At 41.8% G+C, this 15583-nt stretch overlaps 1 protein-coding gene across 1 annotated transcript in view; it reads left to right on the plus strand.

The window, feature by feature from the left end:
- Window positions 1-15583, plus strand: part of LOC310767357 (uncharacterized protein) — a 73602-nt gene that overhangs the window by 1010 nt on the left and 57009 nt on the right. The window contains exons 2-6 of the mRNA XM_083624223.1: window positions 10174-10212; window positions 10701-10829; window positions 12376-12531; window positions 13358-13505; window positions 14537-14700. Coding sequence (XP_083480349.1) covers window positions 10174-10212; window positions 10701-10829; window positions 12376-12531; window positions 13358-13505; window positions 14537-14700 — 636 coding nt within the window. The remainder of the gene's footprint in view (window positions 1-10173; window positions 10213-10700; window positions 10830-12375; window positions 12532-13357; window positions 13506-14536; window positions 14701-15583) is intronic.

Consider the following 15583-nt stretch of genomic DNA (forward strand, 5'->3'; position numbering starts at 1 on the left):
TGTAACTCCATTTATCGTAATTTGTATTGCTTTTTCTTGCACTTAGAATGGTTGCAAGCAGGGGGGTTTTGAGCTGGAACTTGCTGGAACAGTTCCGGCACCTCTCAGATGGGCACCTTTGCCATTCTAAGTGAATGGTGGAGGTGTTCGTGAAGAGTTGTGGCACAAAAATGGCACCAGTTGCAAGTGACCTTATAATCTTAAGCGTGCTACAGAATTCTTAGCAATCTGTTCTTAAATAGGATTTCTTCAGACCAAATGTAAATTGGCACATTCCCCACCACCACCACCTTTCCTACTGGTAATGTATCAAATTTTTCTAAGATGATGTGGCAGAGCGAAACTCTGCAGTTCATTGCTCAAAGGAAAGAAGCAATGCCCAATTAACAATTTCACACTTGATAAATTAGAACTAATCAATGAAGTCAGCTGCCAAGTGAATAACTTAAGGGTTGGCAAAAAGCAAAGCAGTGAATCGGTTCCTACATGTTTGGTTCAACATTCAGGTCTCTTCAAAGCCTGGAATGTTGCTTGCTCTTAAAAATTAGACTGGGCCATTGATACATCTTTTTCATTATTATCTGTAGACCAAGACCCAATAATTAAATAGCATGCATTTCTTAAGGCTGGGGTTTAAGTACAGAGATTTATATGTTAGGTGTGCCCTCTGACATTTATTTGGGAAGAGTGTCTCTTTTAGCATATGAAACAGGTCTGTTTTTAGCCATCTTTTGACAAAGCTGAGAAAATGTCTATAAACACAGGTGTCGTCTGTAGAGGCCTTCATCCAAATAACTGTGCAACTACTCCAATGAACCCAATGGGGTGTGGGTCTTTTAAAGTGAATGGGGTTTTCCTTTGAAGTTTGTAACTTTGCATTGCCTGGGTGTGGAGGGGAGAAAGGCCAGTAATCTTACCGGCATTTCCCAAGCTCTTCGGCATATCCAAATCTTTGTTTGAGAGCATGATCACTGAGGGGACTTCACAGGCAGAAGTAAGAGAAATCTCTTCATAATGTGGAGTTTCCCAAACCACAGAATCTTCCCCCCTCCTCTCTCTCTCTCACACACACACAATGTCTATTATGATATGCATGTGAACCAGTGCTAATATTCTAGATAACAGAAGAATAGAAAAAAATCAAAAGTTAAAACTAGCAATTTTATTTTGAGACAAATGTTCTGGTCTGGGAGGGAGTCAGTATATATTTCCCCATCTGATCTGAATTTTCAACACCTGCTTGATCCAAAGAGTACTCACTGCAAAATACTGATTTTTCTGTTTGGGCTGTGTTCATAGTACTTGTACAGGCTTGCTTCGTGAAGGCAGTGCATTTTTTCTTTACCACCTGCCTGATGAAAACTAATTTATGCCATCTCCACTTGGCCAATTCTCTTGTTCATTGTTTCACCCAGACACCTTCATTTTCCCTTCAAATTATTAAAATAAAAAGCTAGATTACTTGTATGTATTTTTAATGAAGTGTCACAGCAAACTGAGACTAAGTAATCTTATCCAGGATGAGGCAATGCACACAGGTTTGTGATGACAATCCAGTACAGTGGTACCTCGGGTTACATACACTTCAGGTTACATACGCTTCAGGTTACAGACTCTGCTGACCCAGAAATAGTGCTTCAGGTTAAGAGCTTCAGGATGAGAACAGAAATCGTGCTCTGACAGTGCGGCAGCAGCAGGAGGCCCCATTAGCGAAAGTGGTGCTTCAGGTTAAGAACAGTTTCAGGTTAAGAGCGGACCTCCGGAACGAATTAAGTACTTAAGTACTTAACCTGAGTACTTAAGTACTTAAGTACTTAACCTGAGGTACCACTGTATTAAGAGTTCAGCATGTTTAAGCCTTTTGAAAGATAGTCTGGATGTTGACCTGAATGGCTACAGTCTAGTGCATGCTCAGAGCTCAGTTACAAGATCACTTGGCACATGGGTGGTGTGTCATGCACCAAAAAAATGGGTTATTTAATGATGCCACCACAAACCTTCCTATTGTGAGCTGAACTTCTGGAATGTGATCAGAGGCCAATTTGTTTAAGGACTCAATTATCCTTAGGGATAATTCCCTATACTGCAGCCCAAGAAAAGTACAATTTATCTATTAAGCAATAATATAGATTCTTCCCATTCACTCTGAATAAAAGTCATCCTAGGTTTCCAAAGCTGACTATTTGCTACATCCATTAGCTCAAAGGGATGGTGCTGGCTTTCTACACGTAACACGCACGTAGTTTTTAGAGGAAGAAAACAAGAAAAAAATATTCTAAACAAAACAGTGGATGTATGATTTTTGTGGTTCATGCTGTGGCCACAGACGTGATCTGACGGTGAGTTTGGGGTAGCCCAATGCAAAAATCCTGAGGATCCATGTGGATCCATGCTTTGTAACCACGTTTTTGCGCCATTGCAGCCCCATGAAACAGTGGGTGCGTGTGTGTTTTTTGGTGCAGGCTGTAGCCATGGATATGCTATGTGATCTGATGGTGAACTTGGGGTGACCCAGTGCAAAAATCCTGAGGATCCATCTGTGTGCTTTGTAACCACACTTTAAGTGGGGAGGGAAGGAAAAGCATTCAAGGGACAAGGAGCACGTGTGGGATGTGTGGAGAAGGATGCTGCTAATAATGCAGAAGAGGGGTTTAAGGGAAGAAGGAACACGCGTGGGGTGTGTGGAGAAGGATGCTGCTAATGATGCAGAAGAGGGGTTTAAGGGGAGAAGGAACACGCGTGGGGTGTGTGGAGAAGGATGCGGCTAATAATGCAGGCGAGGGGTCTAAGGGGAGAAGGAACACGAATGGGGTGTGTAGAGAACGATGCTGCTAATAATGCAGGAGAGGGGTTTAAGGGGAGAAGGAACACGCATGGGGTGTGTAGAGAAGGATGCTGCTAATGATGCAGGAGAGGGGTTTAAGGGGAGAAGGAACACGCGTGGGGTGTGTAGAGAAGGATGCTGCTAATGATGCAGGAGAGGGGTTTAAGGGTAGAAGGAACACACGTGGGGTGGGTGGAGAAGGATGCTGCTAATGATGCAGGAGAGGGGTTTAAGGGGAGAAAGAGCTCGAGTGGGGTGTGTGGAAAAGAAGCTATTAACATTCATGAATGCAATGACTTAGCTTGGATTTAAACATAAACTTTTTTTAAAAGAAACAATACTTGAAGACAGATACCAGGTACCTAGATATTTAGGCCTGAATCATGAATGCAATTACATGGATACACATCCTGTTTGAGTTTTTGATTTCTGTGGGATTTCTAACCATATAATGGTGTTTAGGCTTGGAGACGCCATCTGCCAGGATTTCGACTGCAAAGTTACAGAACTTTGGAAATAAATGTAATAAAAGGAAAGATCTAATCTTCTTCAGTGGGAGTTTTGGCGCAGGAATAAAATGCATAGTCCAAAATGCTGACACAACTGCACACTACAATGGCACAAAGATGACTAATAGTATAATGCGCTTGAATACTCAGCCCTGTTCACAGCAATACCCTGCCTGACTTCAAAGAGACAGGCTCAACTCCTAAAAAGAACATCACTGGGAAAGAGAACAGATCAGGAATTAAGGGCATGTTCAGTCACTTGGATTCAAGTAGGTGGAGCAGGGAGTATGCCATAATTGCATATAATATTGCCTTGGCACTGATAGTAGTTAATTAATTCATGTTTGTAAATGGCTTTGAAGTAGAAGTTGTGGAGCAGCATATTAAAGTAATGGAACTCTGAAGCTGATCTCTTTTGCAGTCTTGCAAATCTGAAATAACTACTCAGACTTTGGGAATCTGGGTTCAAACATTTAAAACATTCATTTTTTTCAATTCATCCCTTAAACAACACATGGACTAATACATGTTTACTTGGAAGTAAGTCATTCCGAGTCCAACTGGGGTTACTCCCAATTAAGCGTGTTTAGGATTTCTGCTTCAAGCATCGGAAGATCAATAACTTCAGAAATCCTGTCTGAACAGTGGAATAAATCACTATACTAGAGAGAGTTGAACAACACCCACAAAGGAATGCACATGCTGATTTAACTTCTATCCACTGAAATGCATGGGAAACTTTGAGAGGCAGGTAGGAATCGGCATGCATCTTGGAAACTCTTGACTGGTTTGCTGGTTTCTAGAGTGTCCACTTTCCTTTCTCAAAATCCACATGAGCATCTTGAATTTACCACTGACCTTGTTGGCATGAGAAATTTTGCATCAAAGCAAATGCAGCAAAAGACTTATTTCTTGGCCTGGTGCACATAATTTAATATGCCACAATAAATCACCCCCCACATTGAGTAAAAATATCAAATATTAAGTTCAGATCAAGGAACATTTCTCCCACACCATGCTGCTGTATATTGCAACCAACTATGCCCTTGATTGATGGCTCACTAATGACCTTTGGTGCATTGGTGAATGTTGTGCTAGGATTGGGGAGACCTGGACTCAAATTCTCAAAGAGCCATGAAGTTTACTGGGTGATTTGGGGCCAGCCAGTATATATCTTAGCTTAACCTACCTTGCAGGGTTGTTGTGAGTATAAAATGGAGGGAGAACCATGTTGACTGTCTTCAGCTCCTTGGGGGAAGGTGGGATATACACATAAAAATTAAATATTAGTAATTACATACATAGATAGATACAATCATTCATCCCTCAATGATGAGAGACCTACAGTGGTCATAAGTAAAAAGAGAAGATAGTTCCACTACATAGACAATGTTCATGAGAAGTTTTGGGGTTTTTTTTTCAATATATACATTCTTCTCCTTTCCAGAAGCAGAACTGGCAGCAAACAATCTTCTTCGCTTTTTGCAAAAGAAGAAATAAACACATATATATTTCCCCAAATTATTTCTTAGCTAAGATAGCAAAAATAATGCATACTCATGAGTTGCAGTTAGTGTGTCTCTGTTGAAAATGGGCAAAAATACCATTAGCAAGATCTCCTATGCAAACCCCACCAAAATCCATGAAAACATTATGATGCTTTTATATGTAGCTCCCATACCTCTCAAAGGAATTTGTGCAGGAAAAGTTCTCGGTTGATTGTTCTCTTCATTATATGAGTTATCCCAGTCCAGTGGCTTTTTACTATAAACTTGCAGTGATGTAACTGTAATTCATAGATTTAAGAATGGCAACATTGGCTATATTATAGACAGTCTTAAAGCTATGTGCTAGTTCCATTGAACTTTCTACCAGAATATTTCCATTAGAAAGTAACACTCAACAGGACTAGTAAGAATGTTTCATTCCAAGAGACACATACTGTATGGATGGGGTAAATCATGTGAGTCTCTAACAGCAGTTGTAGCAATTCTAACGATGACTTCAGACAACTCCTACACTTGTACAGGAAAACCAATGAATGTCTGACAGGGGGCATATCTGTGGAATGGATGATTTGGAATGCACTTTGATGTGCATCAGATCCGTGAAGTCCATGATTATTTGGCATTCATTTGCACTGCACTTAAGGCCTTTTCACTATTTCAGTCCACAGTAGCCAAAGGGAAAAGTCAACCCTACTTGACATCCTTTTGTCTGCTTACCACCACCACACTCTGAATTTAACTCTGAACATATTGCAGAAAATTACTACATATGTAGGCTTTTAAGAACCAGGTGTAGCCTTAGGGAAGTGGGAAGTGGTATTGGTACAAGATCTTCCAGCATTGTGTTGCTCCCAATACCATTTCTTACTTCCCTAAGGCTGTACATGGTTCTCAAAACACCTACATATGTGGCATTTTCCCCTCTAATATTTATTTTTATTGATGATTTTAAGTGGTATAAAAATGTTGTTAAGTAAACAGATAATAAAGTATATCATAAGTTTGTCATGGCAACGGAGCTAAGAAATATCACCATCCATTTTGGAAATAAGAAGTGCTAAATTATTTAGCAGTCATAGCAAGCATTCATGTTGCCTGGACCACAGTAGAAGAAAAGTGGAGGTGCAAACTAGAATTTTCTCATGGGGTGTTGAGGCAAAACCACATGCTGAATTTTAATAGGTTAGTGCTTACTAAATGCAGACCAGGCCCATCTTTATAGGTGGAGTAGATCTGCCTTTGTTCTTTGAGGTAATAAACTGTGTCTGAGTGTCAGTAGTTATCTTTTGTGCTCTGTTCATTCAAATATTTGGAGAAAGTAGTTAGTGCAGACTCAAAAGGGGCTGCCCCTTAGCCTTCCTATGAAGTAGTCATTGATACCATCTGTTGGACTACAGCCCTCCTGGACTGTCTACTTCTTGGCACTCACTCGTAGCTGAGTAAGATTGTCTTCCATAAACACGGTTTTAACAGTGAGTCCGTAAGTCACTGTGGAGGCCAATTCTGGATCCAAACGTCCTTCCACAGTGGGGACATTGGTTTCTGGGTGGGAGTTGATCATGGTGTGGATTTGCCAAGCGTGCCTTCCTCTTAGCACGTTTCTCCCTTGTGTCCTGAGTTCGAGGCCTCTGCAGACTTCATCCGCCTTCACAGCCGTTGTAACATACCGCTTGTTATCATCCGCCTGTTCTGCCATTGAGGACTTCTTGGGTCATTCTTTCTCTAGCTCCTTCCCTTTGACCTTACTTCCTTGGGTGACCCTGCTGGGAGTGTGAGATTCCTGACGGCTTCGCTCACAAGGGTCATAGGAACATGCAAGCCACGACAAGGTGATGATCCAGCGGGTGGGTCCTGGACTGTACCACTTAAGAGTTACCATATTTGGATAATTATTCTCCTTGGGTTGCTTGCAGGTTTCCTGCCCCTTAGTGTTCCCCTCCCCAAAAGTCTTCTGTAGTTCTGCAAATCTTGGGTTTCTCGTAAGCCTGTTGCTAATTACCTCTTGTGGGGTGGTGGGTCTGTTTTGGCGACATAAGCAATGGCACCTGAACATCAGAAATAGAATGAACCTGCAACAGCAACATTTTGCAGTGCTGTATATTTTGGTGTTCATGATTACATCCAGTCACCCATGCTCTTCTCTGTGATACTACATTCCATTTCCACCCCACCCACCCCAACAGTCAGTCAGGATTCTGTGGCCAGGCCATAATTGAATATGCTCAGTCTTATTCATTAGTTTGTTTTGGGGAATTCCCTTGGACTTTCCCTTCTGAAGATTGCTCTTTATAATTCTGCATACAAAATCGCCTCTTGCAAGTGGATATTGACACTTTGGCTACAGAAGGACTGATACTTATATCTCTAATTTGGAAAGAGAGCCTTAACTCCTCCCCTCAATCTTTTTCAACTCAGACTTGCTAACATATCAATAATAATAATAATAATAATAATAATAATAATAATAATAATAATAATAATTATTTATTTATACCCCGCTCATCTGGCTGGGTTTCCCCAGCCACTCTGTGAAGCTTCCAACAAAATTTTAAAAATACAATACAACATCAGACATTAAAAACTTCCCTAAACAGGGCTGCCTTCAGATGTCTTCTAAAAGTCAGATAGTTGTTTATTATTAGTCAAATTGTATTCCCCCCCCCCCACCTCAGCCCACATATTATAAATCAGCCTTCTCCAAATGATGCTTTCCAGCTGTTTTGTACTACCACTCCCATCAACCTCAGCCAGGCTCATAGGAGCCAGCTCCAAGGGGGTGAGGTCCCTTCATCCCCTAATAAAATATTTGACCCCCCCCCAAGTTGATGGCCATTGCCATTCAAATGGTGTGTGTGCTGAGCCTTGTGATTGATTATGTGGGGCAGGGTTTACCTGGACCCCCCAATATTTTATTCAAGTTGGCACCCCTGGCCAGAGTGATGGAAGCTGAATGCACCATGTTGAGGATGATTGTTGGGAAATTACCATCCATACAGATGCTCAGATGACTGTGTTTCTCATAAAGCTAACCTGTATTTTATGTAACCTGTAAAACAGTTTTATTTGACTTTCATTCATATATATTTTAAAAGACGTCTACTGTTGCTAGTTTGCTGTGAAATTTACATTGGGTTCCCCCCATCATCATCTACATTTGTCCTTTTTTCTTTTGCTCCTCAAGTTCCCAATCTTTTTAACCTGCTAAAAGCAGTCTAAGTAAATTGATGATGATGGGAACTTTGAGGCAAATCTGCCTGCCCACGTGCACTCAAATAGAGGAATTCAACATGGTGCTATGTTGATCATTCTGTCAGGGCAAACATATTGCTTTGCCAAACAGAACAATCCTCTCCTAAACATGCTGTTCTGGGGTTTTGCCTGACACCACCCATGTCAAATTTGGAGGTGCAGGAAACAAACAGGGAGATGAGGGGAGAAGCCCCTTATGCAAGTGGAAGTCCAAGACTCAGTGAATCTTGCCCAAAAGAATTTGATCTAAATTTAATTGAAGTTAATAGAAAAGGCAGGAATCCAAAGTATTCTATATACACAACCAGATGCTTCACTCTGAACATCTGTTCATGCTTTGTTGGAGAGTGCTCCCAAAAGTCTTCCACATTTGAGATGTGACTTGTCAGTCAGGAAGAAGGTAGAACCTCTAAAGTGGGGGGGGGGGGCTTTTCATCCCAAAAGCCACATCCCCTTGTGGCAAACCTTGTGGAGGGCACATGCAAGATCCAAAGTGTTGGGGGTAGAGGGGAACAGTGATGGTGATTCTTACTTTTGCATCATAGGCTACATTCCAGCCACACCTAAGGCAGGGGTTTCTATAAGCAAATAACTCCATTCAGGCAAGGAAGTGGCATTTTCACAGTGCAAGGGCCTGTTCCAGCCAGGTTAAAACATTCAAGGAGGGTGTGGAACAGCACTAGTGAGGGGTGTGGCCTGCGGAGGGGTTCTCTAGGGAGAGTCCTCAGGGTCAGAAAGAAGGACCTCCTGAGCTTGAAGTTCTCCACCATTTCTCTAAAGTTTTGTTATGTGCAATGCCAGCATGTCGTCCTTTGGCTTTGGGGCAAAGTTATAACTGAAGGTCAGTAAGAGAATGAGCTGAACAGTTGTCTGAAGACGGGTGATAAAAAGGCTGTGTGTTTCTACTAGTTCACTCAGCAAGCATTCCCTCCAATACAATCTGATACCCCCAGAACAATGGCTTGCGTTTAAAGAGGAGGAAGCAGCTGTCTGAACACGTGTGAAGAACACACAGGGGTTGCTAACCTTTTTGGACCCGTGGCCACATTTGAAAGCTGGGGAAACTGTTGTTGGCCACCAAAACCTCACTGCAACAAAGCACTCCCCACAGCCTTTTCTATTCATTACAGAGTGTCATCAATATGCAGATGACACCCCAACTGTGTTCCAACTGAGTCAAGAGAGGCAGGTGAGGTGTTAAACCAGTGCTTGGAGGCAGTGATGGGTTACCTGTGGACCAATAAACTGCAGCTGAATCCTGAAAAGAGAGAAGTGTTATGTGTCCCAAGTCCTCTGGAAGGAGCAGATCCATATTCTGGGAGCGCTCCTTTATTCAACACTGTCACTGGAGTCTCAGGCGGCCTCGGTGGGTGAAGGGTGACTTATCAATTGGAATTGTTGTTGTTGAGTAGGGGACCCTGTGGGTGCCCAGGATGGTGTGTGAAAAAAAAAGTTCACTAATGAAATTCTTGGAGTTGACTTACTTTTATTTTTGTTAGTAGATTAAGACATGGCTGACTGAAATTTCTATGGTCACATGAGCATGATCTCATTTTCATCTAATGTTTGCATTCTGTAAAAATCTCTGGTGTGACTATAAAGATATCTGTTTGCACAGTGTAGTGCTTTTAAATATGCAGCCAACATGAGGACAGGCCCTAAAAAAATCTGCTTGTAATCTGATGCATATATTACAATAGAGATTTAGAGATTTCACTGACTTGCATTTCACATTCATGAATAAAATGAGAAATTGTTCTTGTTTTGGCTATTCATTATACAGATGCTTGCAAATTCATATTTACATATTGCATTCCCTAGTAGTGATAGGTGCGTGAAATGCATTGTTTTAATTGAAGAGGTGGCAGTAATGTGAAGGAAAATATACAGGAGAGGGAATGGACCTGTGCAAGGACACTGTGGAATCAGATTCTTACTTTTAATCTGTATACATTTTAGCAATATGAAGGCTGAGGATGCAGACTTTGAAAGACATAGATGAGATGGGTTTCTATGAGCTGTATAAGTGGGGGGAAATTAAGGTGAGCATTGCGCTGACTGTTCTTTCTTGTTCCACTTCTAGGTGTCCTTGGAGTTCAGCACTGCTGCTTTTCATGTTCAGGTAACTTAATCACCACAGTGTTATTAGCAGCACAACCATATGCTTGTCTAGTTAGACAATGAGACTTAGGCTCAATGAGACTTACTCCCAGGTATGTGTAAATATCAGGGAGTAGGGTCTCTTTAGTACAGTGGGACTTCTGAGGGTTTTGTTTGTTTTTGTTTTGTTTTTTAAAGTATAGGATCACTATGTAAAGCAGCTATTTGCTGGTGCATCCTACAAATCTATTACATATGAACCAAAGACTTGCAGATGAAACACCCTATTTTGAACCGTTACATGAAATTCAGCCCTCCTCCAGCTCTTCTTACCCACCATACACATCCTTTCCTGGACATGGGCCTTATTTCCACATGTTCCTCCTGTCTCCTCCAGAACCCTGACCCTGAGTCACCCACTTTTCCATCAAACCACATTCAATATTCAGAACAACTGGCCCTCATGGTGTTCATTTAGTCCTTTTAATGCTCATACGCTGTTTATTCAAGGTGAAAGAATGGGATGAAAAAGGCATGGAGAGATGGAAAAGCCACCACAGGCAGAAACGAGAATGGATTAAATTTGCTGCAGCCTGTAGAGAAGGGGAAGATAATTCAAAGAGGAATCCAATTGCAAGGGTAAGTTCCAAGCAAATCAGAAGAGTTCAAGACTTGTAAATTACTAAGCAACACTTGTAGATTACCAAGCAAACAAAGCAGAGATCCTCCCATGTACTGACTAAGTAGCAAAGTCCACTGGCCTTAAATAAATGACTCCACAGTTTCAGTGTGCGAAACTTACAGCAAAGATCTGATAAAGGTTGATAATGAGGAAAAACTAAAAAAAAACTTAAAAAAAACTTAAAGTTGTTTTTACCTGTATGGGCCTATGGCCGTAATAAATTTCTCATTTCTCATTTCTCAAAGTACCAAAAACTGTTTTTTTACAGTCTAGGAGATTTTTTTGGAAAGTGTGGTGTCTAACTCACACACACACTCTTTAAAATCAAGGTTAGTTGTGTGACTAGGACTAAGGGTGCATGGGCATAGCCAGGATTTTTGTTTGGGGGCAGGCTTTTGTTAGGGGGGCAGATTTGTATTTTTTTTAATTGATTGGGGGGACAGCTGCCCCCCGCCCCCCTTTGCTAGGATGGGAGTCAATTACTGTAAGTGTTACTTAGTGTAGGCCTACTTTAATCCATTCATTTCAATCGATCTATTCTGAGTAAAACTTAGTTGAATTGCTACCGTAATGTTTTGTAACAAGACACAGTGCTGGAATCTTCTTCTTCAAGGTTGAGTCTGGGGTGGTGGTGGTAATAATAACTCAAAGTGTCTCTCAACAACTCTGCCCTAAAAATAAGATCAGCATCTCTGACCTCCCCCCCCACACACACAAAAAAAAGCTCAAGAAATCCAGCCTCTCCTTTAAAAAGCTCAGCAACTCTTCCCCCCCCCCCCATGACAATGGGTAGATCACTGCCAGTTGTTTTATACTGGGAGTAGATTGCAGTCTTTAGGGAGTTGGACAGGCGTACAATAAATGATACACCGGCTAACAACCTGAAGTTGCAGCTGCTGACAGGAGAAGACCCTCCAGAGAGTTCCACTCCTGCAGTGCAAGGAGCAGAGGAAACTCTTGTCTGTTCCTCCATCCCCCTACAACTCATTGTGCCCCTTCAATTTACCCTGGAGGCTTGAGGGACATAATCAAAATTAGTGCTACCTCCCCATCCTCTCCTCTCATGCACTTATATCCTGGTTTCACATTTTGATGAATAAACCAGGATGAAACCACTGTTTGCATTTTGGAGATAGCGGGAAACCATGGTTTAAAGAAACAACAATCAAAATGTCATAGCTGGCGTGTGAGGAGAAAGGGGGATTGGAAAGATGGGGATGACACTGCAGGAATGACACTTGCTCCTAGGTTAATAAACCATGGTTTATTAAGCCAAGGTCTGCATCTAAACCAGCACCAAAGTATGCCAGCTGCATGAAACAAGTAGCAAAATCTTACACCCCCCCTTTTTTTGTTTTGTTACTACACTACTGATATGAGTAGGCCATCTCACGAGAATGTTCCTTGAATACAGAGCCATTTGTACACATTTAAATAAATACATAAGTAAATCTAGGGTTGAGAAAAACATAGCTAATTTTTGTTTTTTGTTTTCTGTTGCAGATCCGATCAGATTGTGAAGAAACTCAGTCACTTATATACAAAATCTCTGGAGTAGGAATTGATCAGCATCCTGTTGGAGTGTTTATCATTAATCAAAAGACTGGGGAAATTAATATAACAAAAATAGTAGACCGAGAGGAGACACCAATGTTTGTTGTAAGTACTATGTGTTTGCAAAACTATAACATTTTTCCCCTCTACTGCCTAGAACTAGAATATCTGTCCGAGGCAGTATGCTTCTGAATGCTAGTTCCTGGAAACCACAAGATGGGGGGAGTGCTCTTGAACTTGGTCCTGCATGCAGGCTTCCCACGAGCATCTGGCTGCCCATTGTGAGAACAGGCTTCTGGACTACATGAGCCACTTGGCTAATCCAGCTGGGTTGTTCTTACATCCCTTAACATCGCAGATGCATCTGGTGGGAACTACAGGGCCTTTTAAGGAGCAACACATACCATATTTTTCTGTGTATAAGACGCCCCCATGTATAAGACGACCCAAAATTCTTAACCCAAAATTCTTAACCCAAAATTAAGAAAATGCACTATGCACTATCCGTATATAAGATGACCCCTTATTTTAAACTTCAAAAATTTAGGGGAAAATATGGTAATTTCTGGGATTCCTTTGTTGTAGACTAATGGTGATGATTTTATAAGTGACTACTGGACAATTATTATGGAGGTTTTTTATTATTCATTCTGCTGTTTTCACTCATTTTATTTTTAGTGCTGATTTTGTTGCTTATGCTTGCTTTGTTGTTTCTCACTGGTATTCACCTTGAAAGGCAGACTGTATTTTATAATACATTGTTGTTAACATTATTATTATTATTATTATTATTATTATTATTATTAATCCTGCAGTATTTATAAATTAGATAAATTTTTTTACCTAACAAATGAATGGTTTTAGGTATTTTGAATACTACATACGCCTTCTGAGTTAATCTTTGTTTTTTGTTTTTTATTTCTTAATGCAGATTAAGTGCTTTGCTATAAATGTTGTTACTGGACAATCGGTGGAAACACCACTTGACCTTCGAGTCCGGATTCTGGATGTAAATGACAATTCACCCGTATTTACACAATCTGTGTTTTCAGGGTCAATTTCAGAGGGCAGCATGGACAGTAAGTACATTACAATCACATTGTAGCCATTTCTGCCACTGGATAAAATACGTATGCATCTATCTTTCTCATCATGTTCCATTTCAGTCTGGGATTCCTCACCCACCTCATTCAGTTGCCCTTTCCCCAATTCTATGCACTTGTACTCAGAAGTAAGCCTCATTGTGTTCAATGGGGGCTGCTCTTGGGTGGGTTTAGGATTGCAGGCCAAAACCCTGTGTCTGTAGAGTAGGGATCTGGGAAACTGTAGTCCCTCCAGGTGATTGCTAGACTACAACTCCCATCATTCCTCAGAATTTGCCATGCTAGCTGATGGGAGCTGGAGACATGGGGGGGGGCAGAAGTTCCCTGTCCCTGCTTTAGAGAAATAACCAAAATGATGCATTTTAAAGGCACATCAGAGTTTGCTACATTTGTAGTGCTGCAGATTAGCAGAGACTGGGGAACTTCATTGAAACATACTGTAATGGTTCTAGGGGTTGCTCGTGCGTAAGCCGGTGCCAACACCTGGCTGGGTTGCCTGAGTGAACCTTTTCTGTCCGGACAGCCACTCACCCGTGGCTGTCTCAATCGCTGGCAGAATCCGTCAGTGGGCGTTTCTTAAACTTCTTCCAGCAAAGAAGCTCTTTGACGCCTAGTCTCCTCCTACTCTCCCTGCACGGAAGCCTTCTGCGCAAGGAGGGTGTAGGCAGCGGAGGACCCTTACTCTCCCCGCTGGTCCCCGGCAAAGAGTCATGGGACCGCCTTGCCGATTCCCCCATCTGCCCCCCTTCTCCACTGGTGCTACGCTGATTCTCTTCCCCAGAAGATGGGCTGCCTCTCCCCATCCCGCGGCGCTCTCTGGAGTCCCTCTGGAGCCCGCTCTCTCCCTCCGGCCCTGATGGCAGTTCCCTGACACATACCTAATATTTTGGAAAATGCCTCTTAGTAAGATATTGGAGAATTCACAAATTATGGCATCCTTACAGTTTTAATAAACTGAAGTGCAGCTCTTAAGGTTTTTGTTTGAGTGGTCCTCTCCTTCTTTCCAGACACATTGGTGATGAAAATAACTGCTACAGATGCAGATGAGCCAAATAACCTGAATTCCAAAATTGCCTTCAAGATTGTGAGTCAAAATCCTGGAGGTCCATCAAAGTTTATTTTGAACAAACAGACTGGAGAACTTCACATTGCAAATATCCTTGACAGAGAGGTAAAAATACATTGCTTTTCCTGAGAAATACCGCGTTGCTTTTCCTGAGAAATACCACAGTTTGTATGCTAGGGGAAAGAGCTATTCAGGACTTAAGAAAGCTTTCTGAAAAGTCAGCACAAAATAATTGGCTATTGTGCATCTATTCAAGAAGAGAAAATCAGCCGGGGGGGGGGGAATCAGAAAGATAAGATGGGTTGAAGTGATGGATATGCAGAAAGCTGTAACCTTGTGCATGTTTACCTGGGAGTAAATGCCATTGAACTCTGCATCAAAATTGAATGAGATTGCGAAAAATGATGTCAATGAAATAGAGACGAACAAGACACTTAAAATGCTTCATAACTTTTCCCATTACATCACATCATAGGATCCCTCCAGACAACCAGTTTATTGAGAATTCGTCCTGATTTTCTTGCACAAACCTTACACTGAGGTTCATTTATATCCTCTGTTCTTTATTCAGGCATTATTCTTATTTGTTTGCAGGGCTGTTAAATGAAAATTCATCCTTACACTTTTCAATTCACTTCCCCCTTCACTTTCAAGCACAATAAGTTAGATTCTTTTTTAAAAGGGGGGGAGAGATTTGTTTACTAGTGCTTCAGTCCACTTTAATTGTGGGATGTGGGTGGTGCTGTGGGTAAAACCTCAGTGCCTAGGGCTTGCCGATCGCATGGTCGGCGGTTCGAATCCCCGCAGCGGGGTGAGCTCCCGTCTTTCGGTCCCAGCTCCTGCCCACCTAGCAGTTCGAAAGCACCCTTAAGTGCAAGTAGATAAATAGGTACCGCTTTATAGCGGGAAGGTAAACGGCGTTCCGTGTGCTGCGCTGGTGCTGGCTCACCAGAGCAGCTTCGTCACGCTGGCCACATGACCCGGAAGT

This window comes from Podarcis filfolensis (assembly GCF_964270895.1).
Source record: "Podarcis filfolensis genome assembly, chromosome: 7".
Lineage (NCBI taxonomy): Eukaryota > Metazoa > Chordata > Lepidosauria > Squamata > Lacertidae > Podarcis > Podarcis filfolensis.